Raw genomic sequence first — 20,688 nt, forward strand, 5'->3', positions numbered from 1 at the left:
AATAGCTATCTATTCGCTAGCTATTAGGTATCTATTCGCTAGCTCTTTGCTATTTATTCACTAGCTATTAGCTATCTATTCGCTGGCTATTAGCTATCTATTCGATGGTTAATAGCTATCTATTCGCTAGCTATCTATATGAGTTACTTCCGGGTTGAGTGCACGCCGGCGTATGTGGCTGCCGCGGCTCACACACCGAAAAAAAACTTATCCTGTGACTGTAAAGTGACCTTGAGAGTTTTGAAAGGCGCTTATAAATGAAATGTATTATTATTATTACATTATTGTATTGTATTTTGGACAGCTGCCTTCATTTCAAGCTCATCTAACTCCAGACCAATACAATTTAGGAATTAACTCTTTTTTTCCGATGAAAGAAGAGCGTCTAAGGTTTCTTACGCTGCAATGCATGTTGATGTCGTGCTAAAAACTCAATATTCTGCGGCTTCTGGATTTCGAGTAACAATGACAAAAACCGCATGTCTGGCAGTGAATGAGTTCCCAAAAAATAAATCAGTGGCGCCATTTTATCGACGGCGTTTAAAAGCACCGCCGCTGCACTCTCGCCGCCATTTGGACGTCCTCAGGTTTCCCCTCCCACGTTCCAAACGCGACGTCGCTTCGGTTTAGTTCAAGAGCAAATTGCCCATACGGGCTTGAATCATTATCTCAAGTATGAAAAGTTGCGACACACTTTGATTGATATTAACGTCTGTCTTGTCTGTCAAAGATAAAAGGCTAGCATAAATATGCATATAGGACGGGTGTGTGTAGAAAATGAAAGCACGCGCCGCCGCTTCCCGTCGGTCGACATAACACACGTCTGCGCGTTCGCTCACCTGTAAGAAGTAATCCGCTTGAGTTTGGAAGCCGCTACGTCGTAGCCGCACTCCTCCAGGACTTCCTGTCTGGCGATTTCTTCCAAGGAGAGGTCGGGTTTGTCCACTAGCCCGGCGCACAGCTCGTACGTGATGCCGGCGGTCGCCGGGGGGCACTCGGACGAGTTCCCCGGATTCGCGTCAGATGGTTCTTCGCGACTTTCCGCAGTTGAGGCGACCGCTTCGCTAGCCCCCTCTTCCGATTTTTCAGCCTGGCACGGCGGCGTTTTGGTGCGTTCCCATTCGCACATGTATACAGCTGGAAGATCAACGCTCATATTAGCCTTCCTGTTTCGGCCATTTTGAGGGTACTTGTCAATCATATCAATACCCAGAATCCCTTGCATTTAACTAATTCACTACCATTCACAAATTTAATCTGGAATTGAAAATATGAAGCGTAGCGCCATTCCCGAATCCGTTCTTTTTTTTTTTTCATGCTTGATAAAGCGCTGGCCAGACCTCTGGTAATGTTTTTTTTTTTTTCTTCTTTTCCACAAGCGGCAGCATTTCCCCTTTTAACATGCTATAATAATAATAATAATAATAATAATACATAAATTTAATGTGTAAGCGCCTTTCAAAACTCTCAAGGTCACATTACAGTCTGGATATTTTTTTTCTGTGGGTGAGCAGCGGCAGCCACACGCCGCCAGCGTTCACTCAACCCAGAAGTACACTGTAACTCAAATAGATAGAAAGCTCGCTAATAGATACAGTAATAATAATAATAATACGTTTTATTTATAAGCACCTTTCAAAACTCTCAAGGTCACTTTCCAGTCACAAGATACAGTCGCTAATAGATAGCTACCCAGCCGGCTAGATAGCTAAATGATAGCCAGCTAGATAGCTAGCGAGCCAGCTAAAAGATAGAAAATAGATAGTTAGGTAGCTAGTTAGCTAATAGATACAATAATAGTCTAATGTTTCTTACGCTGCATTGAATGTTTTTGTCGTCCTAAAACTCAATATTCAGTGGGTCCTGGAATTCAAATGAGAATGACAATAACCCTGGCACTGGATTGGACACATATCTGGCAGTAAATGAGTTAAAAGGTGCAATTTTAAACAGCCCGTGGCATTATGTCACCAATAATGGAGGGCTGTTGCGCTACATTTAAATCAATAAACGGAATTTGTAAGTGCGCTCGAGACTTTTAATGAAAGTGCTTCACAATGAAAATGTCACACAAAGCCACACCCCAAAGGTACGCCAGACAACGTTTGGTTGTGCTTTGAAGCAGGTGGGGTGGGTAAAACATACCTGGACGGAACTGCTTGACGAGAACAAAACAGTGGGAAGTGGTGTTGAATATCAGCACGGAGACACTGAGGAGAAAAAAAAGAGGGAGGGGGGGTGCAAAGCTCTTAGGCAATAGTGATGGGAATTCCGGCTCTTTTCAGAGAGCCGATTCTTTTGGCTCGGCTCACTAAAAAGATCCGGCTCTTATGGCTCCCAAATGGCTCCTCGGTTTGTTTGTTTTGTTGCTTAAAGGACAACCAACGCCTCCGGACAAGTTGTGTCCATAGTTTGTAAAATGACTTCTACGGAGCGTATTTGACAAAGAATCCACCGCATATCGCGATATTTTACGTTTTAAGACTCACGTTGAATATACAGGAAGTCTTGTGTTTTGAGTTGATGACGATGCCTGACGTGACGTCACGGAAGGAACGCCCCTGACCGAGAAAGTGATGCACAATGCATTTTGGGTAATTTGTTTGGTCTGAAAACTTCGTGTTGATGGCGAAATTAGAAGGAAAACACATACATAATGCCATGGTGATTCGTTGTGTGTTGCATCAAGACTACTATTTGATACTAGTTGACACAAATTCCCAGCAGACAAATCAGCCCATTTCCAACGGAGCTTGGGTGCCATCTTGTGCATTTTCTGGGTGCTACGTTGCTGTCATTGACGGCTGGAATTGATATGGGGGACTTCTTTAATCGATTGCAAACATTTATGCTTTCCTCTTCAGAACTATTTGAATCATATTCATAACTGGATGAGTAACAAGAAAGCATCTTCTCTATCTATCCACCCATCCATCAACTAGCTATTAGCTAGCTTTCTATCTACTTGGGTTATTCCAGGTTGAGTGAACGCCAGCGTGTGTGGCTGCCGCTGCTCACCCATAGAAAAAAAAAAAACACAAAAAAACACATCCTGTGACTGTAAAGTGACCTTGAGAGTTTTGAAAGGCGCTTATAAATGAAATGTATGATATGATAATGATATGTCCCGAGTTTGACAATTCTCATCACCATAGATGCTTATCGGGGATCGCCATGGCAACAACAGACTTTTTTTTCTATCATATAAAGCAGAGGATATTGCATGGAAGAAAATAATACTGATGTGCTAAGCCATTGGAACACCCCCCAGGTGCTACAAATACATCGCCGTGTGATGGACGGCGACTGCCAGGGAAGGCTGAGAGCCTTTGTTGGGAAAGCGGATGCGTCCCAGGCGGGAGGAAACGATTCCCCGCCCTTCCTATGATGAAAGGACCTGATACAACCTGCATTGACGCGACCACTTGTGCTCAGCAATTAAAGCTGAAAGCCATCATACTGTCATCTGCATTATTAGGTGCATGCATGCAGATGATCTCTCAGAATGCACGTTGAATCGCTCATTTATGTTGCGCAACATGCTAGCTAAATTTGTAGCATTCCAGGATGTATGCTTTTAGCCCCCGAAAAACTTGATTTTTCTTCTTTGGATTCTCTCTCATGTCGCTAATAATAATAACAATAATAATAATAATACATTCCATTTGTAAGCGCCTTTCAAAACTCTCAAGGTCACTTTACAGTCACAGGATCAGTTTTTCTGGAAGTAACTCAAATAGATAGAAAGCTAGCCAGCAGGCTAACAGATAGCTAATAGATAGCCAGCTAGACAGTTAGCCATATAGCTAATAAATAGCCAGCTACAGAGCTAGCTAGCTAGATAGCTAATAATCATTTCTAAGCGCCTTTCAAAACTCTCAAGATAGCAAATGGATAGCAAATAGATAGCCAGCTAGGTAGCTAGCTAATAGATAGCTAAGACTTGCCTCTTCTTAGTGCCGCCCAATGGTGGAACTATGAAGTCCGGGACAGATTATGAATTTTCAGTATATTGACAAATCGATTTAGAAAGAGCTTGCCTGCAATAAAGTAGATAAATAAAAAGAAAGAAAGAAAAATAAATACACAAACAAATAAAAATAAATAAACAAATAAATACATATAAATACATATCAATAGATATAAATATAAATAGATATAAATAAATAAAAATGAATATAAACATATATATAAACAAATATAAATAAATAAATATCCAAATAAAATACACACATAAATACAAACAAAAAAATCAAATAAATAATTAAATTAGAAAATATGCAAATATATACACAAATAAACAAATACTCAAATAGATACACAAATAAATACAAAAATGAATAAATAAATGCATAACAAAATAAATAAAAACATTAAGAAAACACAACTAAATACACAAATAGACAAATAATTAAATAACAAAATAAAAAAATACACAAATAAATAACAAAATCAATAAATATTCAAATATATAATTACATTAAAAATACACAAATAAATACACAAATAAATATGAATAAACACTTAAATATAAGTAAATATAAATAAAAATAAATAAATATCACAATAAAATACACAATAAAAATAAAAAAAATAAAAATACACTTTCATCACTTTGCTGCTGTGAAATGTAAATTTCTCCACTGTGAGACTAATAAAGGCAAATCCAGTCCAATCCAATAATTACATTAGAAAATATGCAAATAAATAAATACTCAAATAAATAAATACACAAATAATTAAATAAATACAAACATAAATAAATAAACATACAAATAAAGAACATACATAAAATGTCAAACAAATAATTACATTAAGAATACACACATAAATAAATATACAAATAATTAAATAAATAACTAAATAATAAATTGCATTAAAAATACACAAATAAATACACAAATGAATAAGTACTCAAATAAATAATTTAATAAAAAAATGCACACATAGATACAAAAATAAATACATGCACAAATAAATACATGCACAAATAAATAAATAACAAAATAAAGAAATACTCAAATAAATAATGAAATATTTCATACACATAAATTATGTTGACACACCTGCTAAAAAAAATGAACTAAAAAGAAAAATACGCGACTGAGCAAGTTTTGCATGAACTCAACAGAAAGATAAAAGCAGAAAAACCAAAGAGTTCTGCAAGAGTTGAGCAAGGAGAGACGACAACAACAAAAAAGTGTTGCTTGAAAATATAATGTCAGCGACGTAAAGGAATAGCTACAATTAGGGAGCAACAGATTGGAGGCAAGAAAGTAGGGCATGCATATGCAGCCCCGAGGCGTGGAAGCTGTCCCTCGAGGCGGGCGGGCGGGCGGCCTTTTAGAAGTGTTCCACATCATTTACAACTCTTCGGCAGCTTCCCACAGACAAAACGCTCTAATGCTTACAATCGAGACGCATCGTTAAACGGGCGACTGTCTCTAAGGGAGCTCGTAAGCAGACAGTCGGATGTCAGAGGTGCGGTGGGGGGGGGTTCAAGGTGAAAAGTGGTGATGGTGGTACCCCCCACACACAAAAAAATAGTAATAAATAGGCAGCTCATGTCGTTTACTCTGGTGCGAAAATATAACTTTTTTGAAATATGACTTTTTTTAGTGGTTACGTGCGATGGATTTGTTATAAAACCACATTTTTATTTTTTGGGGGTTTTCCAAACTATTTTCTTGGAAAGCAGTAGTCTACGCCACCGCTGACACAAAGATGTCAAAATAACAACACAATGGGACTTGGACTCGCGTGTTTTTGTGGCGCTGGCGGATGATGATCATCGCGTCCCTCAGAATATTCTGTGGTCATCGCAGTCACGGTAATTAAGGTGGGTGTTTTTGTTTTTGTTTTTTTTTTTACTGAAAATGGTCTCTGAGGATGTCGTTTGCTTATGACCAACATAGTATTTGGAGTCACGCGAGTGAGGAGAAAGAGATGTTTTTTGGGTGCTATGTTCTTGACCAAATAAATATCTAAATAAAAAGAGTTACATCCCAGTCTTGAGCGTCTCGTTGTGATCTCATCTCATCTTACTTCCTTTTGCGCTTCCCACATGTGGGCTAATGTAACGCCGGATTTATTTTTTATTTGATTTCTTTTTTAGGTACAATGAAACATATCTGGGTGTTGGAACCAAACAAGGAATCAATGTCTGCTTTGCTGATAAATCTTGCTCGAATCTATGTATGTATTTATTTATGTATTTAATTATTGTTTACTGATTTACTTATTTATTTATTAGTCTATTTATTTATTTGGTTGTTCACCTGTTTCTTTTCTATTTTTAATTTAACCCGTTTCTTTTTTTATAATTTTAAAAATAAAATATTTTTGAAATTTGTTTAAGATTATTTATTTATTTATTAGTGTATTTATTCGGGAATTTATGAGTATTTTTATCAGTATTTATTTATGGATTTAACACTATTTATTTATTTATGTATTATTTATTTATTTATTTATATCTGCAGTTATGTATTTTTTGCTTACCTATTTATTTACTTAGTTACTTATTTAAATGTAATGTAATTTATTTATTGATTTATTTTTTTATGTATTCATCTATTTATTTATTTGTTTACCTGTTTTCTTTTTTTGTCATTTTTTTATTATTTATTTATTTAGTTTCTCATGAATTTATTGTTCCTCTATTTATTTATTTACTCAGTTGCCTATTTAAATCTAATGCAATTTATTAATTTATTTTTTATTGATTTATTTATTTGCTTATGTATTCATCTATTTATTTATTTACCTGTTTCTTTTTTCTTTATTATTTTTTTATTATTTAGTTATTTAGTTTTTCATGAATATATTTTTCCCCTATTTATTTATTTACTCAGTTACCTATTTAAATGTAATTAAATGTATTTATTTATGATTTATTTATTTATGTATTCATCTATTTATGTATTTGTTTACCTGTTTCTTTTTTATTGTTTACATATTTTTTATTATTTATTTAGTTATTTATTTCATTTTTCATGAATTTATTCCCCCCCCCCTATTTATTTATTTACTCAGTTACCCATTTAAATGTAATGTCATTTTTAAAATAAAAAAAATATATATTTTTTTTTGTGTACAACGCTGCCTTTGCCATTATTCGCTCGCACGTCTCATGTAGACGCAACCATTGAAGGAAACCGCTTAGCCCACAAGAAACCAGGGTTTTTTTCACACACATCCGAGCGAGCATATTAACACTTGTACCAACTGTGATGCGTGATGTGTGCTTGTTTTGTTTTTTGTTTTTTTTTACCTGTCGTGGGTCCGCATGAAGTCCCAGGACTTTTTCGTGCCATTCTGTGTAAAGAAAATCAGACAGAAGCAGACGTCATGAGCAAATGAAATCACGGTAAGCCGATTGACACGTTTGAACGGCGGGGTGATAGAAAGTTGACGCGCATCCGTAACTCAAGCATCCCTTTGATGCAATGCGGGGGAGAAGGGGAGGGCGGGCCTTCAAGGCAAACATGTCAAATCATATTTGATTTATTGAGTCTGGCTTGCCGCGAGAGCAATCGGATTCTTTGAACGGCGAAGCCGGATGCGGAAAACGACGCGGGGATGACATGCATCTTGGCTATTTGCGGGCGGCCCCTTGGATCAAATATCTCGGGAAATGAATCGGGACGGATAAATGGACGAAACAATAGATGGAATTTGAACGGTCGCCGTCATGTTGGGTTGTCTGTGAGGTGAAAGAGGAACAGGATTGGACCTGCTGTGAAAGACTGGCGCGGAAATCGGAAGCTTGATCAAATACGTCTGGCATCGGAGATTATTGACCGTATTTTCCGGTGTACAAGGCGCACCGGAGGATAAAGTGAGGGCAAAGTGTTTCGGCAAAATTCGGTAAAGACTGAAAGGAATGATGGCATCTAAAATATGTTTTTGCTTGTAAATTCCATTCAATATCAGTTATCTAGCTAGCTACCGAGCTATCTATTAGCTGTCTAGATGGCTAGCTATCTAGCTAGCTATCTAATAGCTATCTATTAGATGTCTAGCTGGCTGGGTCGCTATCTAGCTACCTATCTATTAGCTATCTAGCTAGCTAATAGCTACATATTATTATTATTATTATGATTATTATTATTATAATATTTCCCCACTGCGAGACAAATAAAGGCAAATCCAATCCCATCTATTAGCTAGCTAGCTAGCAACTTGATTTACTTCTGGGTTGAGTGAATGATGGCGCGTGTGGCTGCCGCTGCTCACCCACAAAAAACTCATCCTGTGACTGTAAAGTGACCTTGAGTTTTCAAAAGGTGCTTATAAATGAAATGTATTATTATTATTATTATTATTATTATTATTATAAGGTGCAGGGTCATCGTTTGAAGAAAATCAAAGCTTTCGAGTGCACCTTATATATAGGAAAAAGGGGAATTGACGTAGAGCGCCATTCCGGACTTCGTTCGGGTTTTGTTTTTTCATGTTTGGGTGCTGATAAAGCGCTGGCAATGGACTCTGGCAGTGTTTTTTTCTCTTTTGCACAAGGGGGCATCATTTCCCTTTTTTCCATGTTTGTTCCAGTTTCAGCTGTTGTTAAAGCGCTATATAAATCAGGATGTATGTATTGCAGTATATTTTGGACAGCCGCCCTCATTTAAAGCTCATATTACTCCAGAACTATATCATTTAGGAATTACCTCTTTTTTTTCTGATGAAAGAAGAGCATCTCATGTTTCTAACGCTGTATTGAATTTTTATGTAATTCTAAAACTTTATATTCCGTGGGTCCTGGAATTTGAGTGACAATGACAAAAACCCTGGCAGTGGAGTGGACGTATTTTTGCACGTCTGGCAGTGAATGAGTCAATGAATAATTAGTTTGCAAATCTGAAGTCAAGAAAAATGACTGTTATTGTTGTTTACATGGGACAGTGTGAAATTGTTGTTCAGATTCAGCAAGCACTGTGGAATGACACAAGTTTGATTTGCTTTGGCGGGCCGAATAAAATGAGGTGGCGGGCCAGATTTGGCCCCCGGGCCTTGACTTTGACACCATTGATTTAAATTGGTCCATGTGCTCGAAGGTGACATTGGTGGGACTGACAAGCAACTGTGCCGATGTCAGAAGGTCACCATCAACTGATTGGGGGCGTCGGGGGGGTTATGACCTTTGAAGCATTGTCCCCAAAAAGAAAAGATGGGCGTTGACGCGACGGATTAGGTTTCAGGGAGGCAATCCTGATGAGTCAACGTTCAAACACGTCCCCATTGTCATCGGCCTCGCATGGCGGAGGGTGGAAAGAGCCGTTTACGTGCCCGCCGGTCATGTTGTCACATCAACAGGATGCGCGGCGCGACACGCCATCAGATGCGCAATTAAAAGAGAAAGCGGGCCTCAAAGCCATCAAAGAGGAAGTATTTGACGCCGTCTCACGTGTCCCGCGTCCAGGATTTGCATTCTGACGGAAGTGAGCGCGCTTGGAGAAGTGAAAGCCCATTCGATGGTAGCATCCGTACGCCGGGGTCACGGGGGGTTGGAATACGGACAGACGGATCCGCTTCATTTCACCGCCGTTACGCAATCAAAACATCCGATTTTTATCTGCCGGCGGGTTTTTCGCAGCCTGATTTCAGCGTATTGGATGCTAACCGTAGTTTTACCTTATCGGTCCAAATGTAGCAATGCGCCAGCAATTGTGTTACATAGTCTAATTTCCTCATTGAGGCCAAGCTAGCCGCACCCCACGCCGTTGCAAAACAAGCAGATTTGTAAAGCCTGTCGAGTCCTGCCAGTTCGACAACCACGCACAAACGCCGACCTGACAGCCAAAAAAGTCTTTCTCGGTGTCCACAATCAAATGTCAAGGAAAGTTGTTCTTTGATAATTCATCAAAAACATCCGGGAAAGCAATCAGATACCGTATTTTCCGGCGTATAAGGCACACCGGAGTATAAGGCGCACCCCCAATGAATGGGGTATTTTCACATTTTAGGTGCACCCCCAATGAATGGGGTATTTGCAATTTTTTTCCACATATAAGGCATACCGGAGTATAAGGCGCACCCCCAATGAATGGGGTATTTTCATTTTTTTTCCCCACATATAACGCATACCGGAGTATAAGGCGCACCCCCAATGAATGGGGTATTTGCAATTTTTTTCCACATATAACGCATACCGGAGTATAAGGCGCACCCCCAATGAATGGTGTATTTTCAAATTTTAGGTGCACCCCCAATGAATGGTGTATTTTCAAATTTTAGGTGCACCCCCAATGAATGGGGTATTTGCAATTTTTTTCCACATATAAGGCATACCGGAGTATAAGGCGCACCCCCAATGAATGGGGTATTTTCATTTTTTTTCCCCACATATAACGCATACCGGAGTATAAGGCGCACCCCCAATGAATGGGGTATTTGCAATTTTTTTCCACATATAAGGCATACCGGAGTATAAGGCGCATCCCCAATGAATGGTGTATTTTCAAATTTTAGGTGCACCCCCAATGAATGGTGTATTTTCAAATTTTAGGTGCACCCCCAATGAATGGTGTATTTTCAAATTTTAGGTGCACCCCCAATGAATGGGGTATTTTCAAATTTTAGGTGCACCTCCAATGAATAGGGTATTTCCAATTTTTTTCCACATATAACGCATACCGGAGTATAAGGCGCACCCCCAATGAATGGGGTATTTTCACATTTTAGGTGCACCCCCAATGAATGGTGTATTTTCAAATTTTAAGTGCACCCCCAATGAATGGGGTATTTTCATTTTTTTTCCACATATAACGCATACCGCAGTATAAGGCGCACCCCCATACCACATTATAAGGCGCTACAGTAGAGGCTGCGGTTACGCACGACTTACTACTACTAATAATAATAACAATAATTATACATTTCATTTACAAGCACCTTTCAAAACTCTCAAGGTCACTTTACAATCACAGGATAAGTTTTTCTGTTGGCGAGCAGCGGCAGCCACACGCGCCAGCATTCACTCAACCCGGAAGTAACTCAAATAGAATAGTTAGACAAATAGATAGAAAGCTAGCTAGCAAGCCAATAAATAGATAGCTAATAGCTAGTCAGCTAAGGTAATCTCATTGAGTCCTTTATATGCTGTTTGGAAGCTCTGTAATTAAATATACAATCTGTGCCATTTTTAATGTATTTTTTTTCAAACCTACTAAAAAAGAAAGTTTATTCTGTTACGCGTCTGTTGTGATGTCCTATGTGGGGAAAAAAATGAAAAGTGATATGGTAAAACACTGTTAAAGCATGAGTAAAAAACGTCTGTTTTTATTGATCTATTGGAGATTTATGATGTGGGAGCTTAATTATGTTTATAGACTTCCTAAAAATGTTATCTCTGGATCACGTATCTAAACATTCAACTGTGGGTATACTGCACTCTTACTAACACAAATAAATATATATCTATAGTAGATCAGGAGTGGTTAATTTATTTACACACTTTCATCATATGTTTGTTTATTTTTTGAACGCCCCATAATGTAATCATTGTGATATTTAGGTTGAATATGATCAATAAAAATTCAAATGGAACAATGTGCATTTAAGGTTAAGAATGGTTGTATTCAGTGAAGGACGAAAAGGGGCTGGGCGGGTGGGGGGCACAGGCTGTAAGCTACCAAAGATGAATAATTCAAATCATTATCATGAATAAATGACGCTAATTAGCCTGCATGAAGTAGCAACAATGGCGAGTGCCCCCGCCCCTTCCTCCAATGGGATGGTTACCTATTTTGATATGAACGGAAACAACAACAAATATATACAGTGAACTTAATTGCTTCCCAGAAATTGTGTGTAAGGCGAAAAGTGTGTCTTCCAAACATTCATTTTCCATAGGAAACCATTAAAAATGAGAACATTCCGTTTCCGGGTCCCCATAAAACAATTTTCGACTAAATAAGCCTTAAAACTACACAAAATATACATTATTTTATGTATAATAAATGTGCTCTTGTATTGTCATTCTAGAAATAAACTGTACTGTATAATAAAGTCGTTTTATTTACCTTTGTGATGGTCGTTGATGTAGTTGACTCTCAATGATATCCGAGTGAAGTTGCTGTGCTTTCTCGCCGATCATACCCTCACTCACACTGTCCCCTGCTAGCTGCTTTTCATTAATCCAAATCAACAGACGTTTTTCAACCTCTTCTAATGCCTGAGACCGTTGCTTAGACAACACAGAAACACCCTTAGCCACACGTAGCAATGGTCAACTTAGCATACTGGTACTGGGACGCTAAGTCACACAAACGCACACCTCGTTCGTGATACTCGATGATCTCCTTCTTCTGCTTGACCGTCATTTTCTTTTGTGTCCTCTTCGGCTTAACACTAGCCTGTGGTGGGGTCGTTTTTTGGTCCCATAATAGCAAAAGCACTCCACACGATAACAAAAGTAGTCCGGCAGCCACAGTGGCGCTATTCGACCGTGTGGTTTGGTGTTCTCCCGCTGAAAACTAGTCCGCCAGCCATTGTGGTGCTGCGTGTGTTTCCCGAAAACTAGTTTGTATGCCAAGATTATATTCTCGCGAATTTAATGTTCGTAAAGCGTAAAGTTTGTTAGCTAAAGCGTTCGTAAGCCGAGCTATGCAGGATGGAAGGCAAGAACAGTCATCGTCATGATTATCTTTTCTATTGTAAATTTCTCCACTGTGAGACTAATAAAGGCAAATCCAATCCAATCCAATCTCTTTTGTTGCCCATCTGCCATATTAGCTGTTTCACCATTCTCTTTGTAAGCTTAAACTCACCCCACTCTACCCGCAGCTTTTGTTTTTTCATGCTTGGGTGCCAATAAAGCATTGGTAAGACCTCTGGCCAAGTTTTTTTCCCCTTCCACAAGGAGGTAGCATTTGTCTTTTGTCCATGTTAGCGCTTTGTTCACGCTTCAGCTATTGTTAAAGCGCTATATCAAGCAATATGTATGTATTGCATTGTATTTTGGACATCCCCTCTCATTTCAAGCTCATATAACTCCAGACCCATATAATTTAGGAATTAACTCTTTTTCTGATGAAAGGAGAGAGTCTAAGGTTTCTTATGCTGCATTGAATGTTTATGTAGTTGTAAAACTCAATATTTCGTGGGTCCTGGAATTCGAGTGACAATGACAAAAAAAAACCCCATAGTGTGATACTGCCGAGGAAATGATCCAAAAGGCAATGGAACACTTGCTCTTTGTGTGATGCTCTTACCATCAACAAGCCTCAGCCGGGTTCTTGTTCGCAGAGTCATGACATCAAATCACGCAAATTGTGTTCATCGGCATGTATGCGATCATTTTAAACACATGCTCGAACAAGCACTTGCAACACCTGCAGCATGCAAGCTAACGTTAGCATGCAAGGCTGAAGCTGTGCATTCGCCGTTACAAAAGAAAGCGATGCACAATTCGACTCTGCTGCAAGATTAAGGACACAACGGACGCGTGTCTTAGTCCACAGAAGCGGACGTGAATATTCACGATTGCTGTCAACGACTGTTTGAGGTCAGCGTAGTAGTGTTCACGCTGTGCTAGCTTCCCAAAGTAAATTGAGGGGCCGGAGGGGGCTGCTAACCTGCAAAATCCGGCTTTGACAACCGAGTAGAGACAAACGGTTTACCTGGTTGTAGTGAACCCTGAACGGCTTCAGGTAATCGGAGTCGGTGCAAGGAACGACTTGGATGTTGTTGATCTCGTCCATCGTGGGGCGCGCGGCGATGCTTGGTCGGTCACCGCAAAACACACGGACAGTGAAGGAATCCTAAGGAAGCCCGCAAAGGACAAGACACCCACGCACAACTGTCATTTGGGGACAAGAAGCATCCGTCTACGGCGAAAACAATAGAATGATACTGTAAATAAAGAACACTTGTGGTTGGAATAAAATATGCATGAATATATTAATCAGTGTTATTTTAAACGTAATTGTGTAATCAATCAAAATCAATATTTTAACCCTCCTGTGGTCTCCGGGTCAAAATGAGGTTAAAATACCCCCCAAAAAACTCAATAATATATTTTAACTCATTAACTGCCATTTGCGAAATTATTTGGGAATTGAAAATATGACATAGAGCGCCATTCCCGAATTTGTTCAGGTTGTGTTTTTTTTTCTTGTTTAGGTGTCGATAAAGTGCTTGCCATGGCCTCTGGCAATGTTTTTCCCTTCCACAAAGGGGCAGCATTTCCGTTTTTGCATGTTAGCACTTTTTTTCCAGCTTCAACTGTTGTAATTTTTTTTTTTGTTCTTTTGACTTTTGTTTATGTCGACATTAGTAAGAAAAATTGTGCTAAGTCAATTCTCTTTGTCTTTTCTGCAATACCGTACAATAGCTATCTGGCTGGCTGGCTAGCTAGCTATCTAGCTGGCTTAGCTATTAACTATCTATTGGCTTGCTTAGCTAGCTTTCTATCGATTTGTCTTACTATTCTATTTGAGTGACTTCCGGGTTGAGTGAACGCTGGTGCGTGTGGCTGCCGCTGCTCACCCACATGAAGAAAAAAAAATCTGTAACTGTAACGTGACCTTGAGAGTCTTGAAAGGCGCTTATAAATGAAATATATTATTATTATTATTGTTATTATGAATATTAAAGCTCTATATAAACCAATATGTATGTATTGCATTGTATTTTGGACATCCGCCCTCATTTCAAGCTCATATAACTCCAGACCCATATAATTTAGGAATTAACTCTTTTTTATGATAAAAGAAGAGAATCTAAGGTTTCTAATGCTACATTGAATGTGTATGTAGTCCTAAAACTCAATATTCTGTGGGTCCTGGAATTCGAGTGACTATGACAAAAACCCTGGCACAGGAGTGGACACGTTTTTGCACGTCTGTCAGTGAATGAGTTAACTTCAAATTTTAATGACAAGTTGTTTCTTCAATTAAGCTGCTTATTTGGGGGGTTTACTGAAGACGGGTCATTTTGACACAAAGGACACTGCGTGTGTACAGAAAATGAGGATAACAGGAGGGTTAATACAGACAAGAGGTCATAGAAGCCCCTTTCTGACCCCTGACCTCACATCTGTGTGAGGCTTAGGATGAGGTCATCCCCACGTATGAATAAAAGTATAATGGAAAGCTACATGTAGACACCCAATTTCAATTGAATGAACTTCCTTGGTCAAATGAGCCTCCCACCACACAAGGGCAGGACGTAACACATTGGTGAGCTGATTTACATCAAAATAAATATAGGCCAAGGAGAAACAATGAGCGTACCCGTAAGAGGAACACGGCGTCTCTCCTCTGGGCAAGTCCGATTTATAATGCTTGATCCGGCCGGCCAAGCTGCTGGGCACGATAAGAAGGGAAGGCATGTTGAGTGAAGGTATTGTACAAAAACTCATGTTGTAATGTCAAACTCAGAAACAGGGAATAAATAATAATAAACCATACACGTAAAGCGATGTGATTGAATGACCAACTGGAAACGTCGACAAATGGAAAATCATACATCGGATTTCGTCCATATTGATGTCCGAAAACGTATTTGTTCAAAAACCGAAACGATGTTTCCCATTACAATCAATGCAAACATTTTCAATCCGTTCCAAATCTAGAAAACAGCGCCATTTTTGTTTTTAATCTTTACTGAACAACACTAAAACGTCTGCTCATAATGGAACTTTACACAAGGATAACGTCCAATTTGCGGAATTCTGAGACAAACACGTCTACTTAAAAAAATAAATAAATAAATCATACTTTACGTTGCTCACAATGGAATGCGACCACGAAAGTGACATGAGGAAGCGGAGGCCAGTCTAGTGGTGCATTCAAATGCAATCAGTTTGGTCGAGAACCAAATTTCGGTCATAAAGCAAGGTATAAAAAAACTCGAAATTTTTGGTTGAAAACCGAATTGGACGAGAAATGAGACATTCGGAGGAGAAATCGAAGAAGATTATTAATAATAAGACAACAAAGAAGAACAAGAAGGATGACTCAAAGAAGAGGAATTCAGTGATACCTCGGTTTACGAACCCCTTGGCTTACGAACTTTTCAGGTTACGAACGTTAAATTTATAAACATTTTACCTTGGCATACAAACTATTTTTCGGGATACACACGGAGCTGCCACAATGAGCGATGTGTCGTTCGCAAACGAGCCTGTTCTAAAAGAAAATGGCAGCCGGCTTGTTTTGGTCCTCTATTCCCCGCCCCCAGTTGTCGGGTAAAGCCACGTGATTGGTCAAGAAGGCAGCAGTGAGGGGGGGGGGTTACAGTCAGAGAGAGAGTGAAGCCATTCTCCGAAAAATAAAATGGCTGTAGACGTTTTTTGTCCTCTATTCCCCACCCCCAGTCTTCGGTAAAAGTCACGTGATTGGTCAACAACGCAGCAGTGAGGGGAGGTGGTTTAAACATTAAAGAGACAGGCAGACGACAGTAAGAGAGAGTGACAAAATGGATTGAAACTTTGATAGTTCGAAAGTAGAAAATTATGTTTTATGGGGATGTGGGAATGGATTATTCTCATTTTAATGGTTTCCTATATGAAATTATTTTTTGGGATACACACTTTTCACCTTACACACTGTGTCTGGGAACCAAATTAAGTTTGTAAGCCTAGGTATCACTGTTAATCATAATAATAACAATAATAATAATAATAATAATAATAATAATAATAATAATAATAATAATAATAATAATAATAATAATAAAACAAAGAAGAAAATAAGTTGAAGAACAAGAGAAGCAAAAGAAGTGTCTGTCCTCTTTTGAGACGAACTAGAACGTCGCCCACAAAAAGAAAACATTCCAAAAATCCTCTCAACTCCTTCTGGGGTACCGATAATGTGTTAATCCTTCAACCCTTCCATGAACATGTGGGTGCCAGAGCCTGGAAGTCATACGCAATTACAATTGCTGACACCCGACAAAGGCCAGGCTGGATGGGCCTTTAGACCATGAAAAACCTGGAGCCTTCTCAAGTCCCCAAACCCCTCCTTTCAGTCTATCTGCACCCTCTTCCAGTTTTTATTTATAGTCTGATGTCGTGATTTAAATGCTTTGTTTTTTTGAACTCAATCGCTGCCAGACATGTGCAAAAATGTGTCCACTCCAGTGCCAGGGTTTTTGTCATTGTCACTTGAATTTCAATACCCACAGAGTATTGAGTTTTAGGACTATATAAATATTCAATACAGTGTTAGAAACCCTATTCTCTTGTTTCATCAGAATGAAAGAGTTAATTCCTAAGTTATATGGGTCTGGAGTTATATGAGTTTGAAATGAGGGCAGTTGTCCAAAATTTAATACATACATATCGCGTTTTACAGAAAAACTCCAGAAAAGCTTTGTCCTATATAACATGAGATGTAAACAAACAGACATTTGTGACTGTGGGAACCTTGGACTGGTTCTTATTTTAAAAGAAATCTCTCCAGCGGGCTATCCATAGCAGAGTTTATCAGTAAGGGTCAAGCGGGGATTTGGGTCGGAGCCTCGGGGGAATGCACTTAGTCAAGGTGGCTGTTAGCAAGCTTAGGGTGTGGGTCACACAAGAACCACAAGTGTGGATGTTTTGTCACGGATCACCTCAACCATAGACCAGTGCCCTCTACAGTATGTCACAAATACAGGGTGACCCAAAAAGATGCGTACCCATGAAATTGACAATTGTGGCTTTGATTAAAAAGCTATTGATTTCAAATTACAACCACACATTATTCAGTTTATGGAAGATCATGCACCAGAGTTTCGTCTATTTCTGTCCATTTATAGTCAATTTATGGCTTTCTCAAGATGAGTTCCAAATGTCCACCATTTCATTGCAAGCAAACCTGTACTTGTCTGACTAAGTTGTCAATGGTGGACATTATAATAATACATTTAATTTCTGAGCGCCTTTCAAAATTCTCAAGGACACTTTACAGTCATGGGATTTTTTTTGTGCCGGTGAGCAGCGGCAGCCAGTCGCGCCAGCGTTCACTCTACCCATAAGTAAGTAACACAGCAGCAAAGTTATGAAAGGAAAAGGAAAGGAAAGAAAGGAAAAAAAAAACAAAATAACAAATAATATGACAACTAACAATATAACCAATAAATAGCCAGCTAGATAGCTAGCGAGCCAGCCAGATAGCTAATAGATAGCGAATTGATAGCTAGCTAGGGAGCTAGCCAAGTAGTAATCATAATAATTATAATAGCCATAGTAATAATAATCATAATAACCACAATAACCTTAATGATAATAATACAATAATAGTACTAATAACAAATAACATACAAATAAGGGCGAATGTAGCCCAATTCGCACATTTACATTTCATGAGGAACACATCTTGGGAAAGCCCTAAATTGACTAAAAATTGACAGAAATAGCTAAAACTCTGGTGAATGGTCTTCCATAAACTGAATAATATGTGGTTGTAATTTGAAATAAATAGCTTTTTAATCAAAGCCACAATTGACATTTTCATGGGTACGCATCTTTTTGGGTCACCCTATAAATGGAGTTGGAATCCTTCAAAATAGCTCACGAAGGGATTCGAAGCAAACCGCTCAGGGTTTCACGAATCAAGACAAATTGCCAACATTCCCCGCGGAAAACGTCCTTTGTCCGTTTGACCTTATGTCATGACGAAAGTCACCAAAGTGTTAAGCGACAGGCTATTGAGAACTCGGGGACGGTGAGGGCTTGATGCGAGTGGGCAGCTGCTGTGGCTCCCTGCTGAGAAAGGAGCCTATTTTAACAAGGCAGACCTATTGTCTTTTCTGAAGAATGACCAGAGAATGTGCTCACTTCCGCTCGCTCTCGTGTGACTGCGAGAGGAAGAGAATGGTGGTGGTGGTGCGGAAGGGGGGGGGGGGGGTAGATCAAGCTGTATTTCTGCCATTCGCATCCCACCAGAACTAATTACCTGCCTGCAAGGACCAATTAAGTCGGCCCCCTTTAATGCCGTATAACGAGATAACTTCTGCTTGTCCGGGAGGCATATAAGAGTGCATCGGTAGGGCTTGGAGGTCTCTGATACCAGTGACTGCAAGACATGAGAAGACACTGTTGATACTTGGAGTCCATTTTGAAGAAGAGCGCTGTATAAAAAAAAAAATAAAAAAAAAAATAAACCATGGTAAAAGAGAGTGTAAAGCAATAAGCGGTTTTGATATTGAGATAATCAGAATACTTACTGAAGTTAATCAAGTCAAGTGTATTTTTTCCATGTACAGGTAACGTCCGAGTTACGACCGGGTTCCGTTCTGACAAAACGGTCGTAAGTTAAACAGTCGAAATCCATTCAAAATGGCCGACGTGACGTTTTCACGACAGGATAGTATACCGTGTCAATCTGTAGTTTTTAAGCAACATTTTCTATTGAATACTATCATATACCAAACTGTTAACAGTTCATTTACAAATTTGATAACTTTTTGTGTCATTTTTATTTTATATTTCGTATTATCAATTTTTATGACTGTATAACTGTACCTGTAACGTATACAAAACTGTTTACTGTAAAGTTAATTTAAATGTTATACTTACCTTTTAGTTGGCCATCTATTAGCTAGCTTTCTATCTGTTTGAGTTACTTCCGGGTTGAGTGAACGCTGGCACGTGTGGCCGCCGCTGCTCACCCACAGAAAAACGTATCCTGTGACTGTAAAGTGACCTTGTTTTGAAAAGCGCTGATAAATAAAATGTATTATTATTAGTTATCTATTGGCTAGCTAGCTGACTATTAGGTATCTAATAGCTATCTGTTAGCTAGCTGGCTATTTGCTATATATTAGCTAGCTAGCTTTCTATCTGTTTGAGTTACTTCCAGGTTGAGGAACGCCGGCGCGTGTGGCTGCCGTTGCTCACCCACAGAAAAACGTATCCTGTGACTATAGAGTGACCTTGAGAGTTTTGAAAGGCCAGAAGAGGTCGCCCGACACACACGCTCGGACTCAGGCGGACGCCATAGGAAAAAAAAAAACAGTGTACAGTACTACAGGAGATGTTGACGAGACGGTATAAGTACTGTATTGAGTGTAGTGACGCAGTAGATTGCTGTGCAGGTGTGTGACATGCTGGTTGGTCAAAATTGTAGTACGCGTTGCCGGCTGCTTGCGCGTTGAGGTGCCAGGCATAGAATTTTAAAAAAAGGTCTGTCGGTCGTAAGTACAGGTGGTCATAACTCGGATTATACCTGTATTTATTGCACATCTGTGCCTGTGACGATCCACTTTTCCAGCCAGGGACACCAACACAATTCATCTAATACAAGAGTGACATCCATTCATTCTTATAGAGACAAAAAATAAAAATACATGAATCAGCACGGCTTTTAGTGGCTTTCCATCTTCCGAAATCAATTTGTGCACCATACCTTACAATTGTTGATAGGACACTGATGAGGTTAGCACAGCGATATGGCGCTTCTAGGTGTGAAGGATAAAAAGATTAAGAGGTTGCCCGCGGCTAAATGATCCATCTAATAGAATTAGCAGCCACTATGACATTAGTGGACATGATAAATATCTCTCTAACAGGATTAAACTGTTTCCTGTCATATTTATGATGTGGTTTATTAAAAGAGATATTGCAGTGATGTTTTTTGTGTGTGGGTAAAGCGTTTTTTGTCTCCCTTGATGGCTTAGCCACCTTTGACCTTGGCTGTTCGAGCATCAGACAAAAATGCACGCCATCCCACCTTCTCTGCAGTTTGTCTCTGTTCA

The 20,688-nt window shown here is 39.1% G+C and overlaps 1 protein-coding gene across 1 annotated transcript in view; it reads right to left on the reverse strand.

Moving 5' to 3' along the window:
* nudt14 (nudix (nucleoside diphosphate linked moiety X)-type motif 14) overlaps nucleotides 1–13,751 on the reverse strand; it is a 17,081-nt gene extending 3,330 nt beyond the window's left edge. The window contains exons 1-4 of the mRNA XM_089022589.1: nucleotides 13,626–13,751; nucleotides 7,274–7,317; nucleotides 2,146–2,210; nucleotides 840–1,137 (exon numbers count right to left, since the gene is read on the reverse strand). Of these exons, the coding sequence (XP_088878715.1) occupies nucleotides 840–1,137; nucleotides 2,146–2,210; nucleotides 7,274–7,317; nucleotides 13,626–13,706 (488 nt within the window). The 5' untranslated portion in view covers nucleotides 13,707–13,751. The remainder of the gene's footprint in view (nucleotides 1–839; nucleotides 1,138–2,145; nucleotides 2,211–7,273; nucleotides 7,318–13,625) is intronic.
* Between the last annotated feature and the right edge of the window lie 6,937 nt (nucleotides 13,752–20,688).

The sequence above is a fragment of the Hippocampus bargibanti genome, linkage group LG19, assembly GCF_051943395.1.
Source record: "Hippocampus bargibanti isolate YZ-2025 linkage group LG19, ASM5194339v1, whole genome shotgun sequence".
Taxonomy (NCBI): domain Eukaryota; kingdom Metazoa; phylum Chordata; class Actinopteri; order Syngnathiformes; family Syngnathidae; genus Hippocampus; species Hippocampus bargibanti.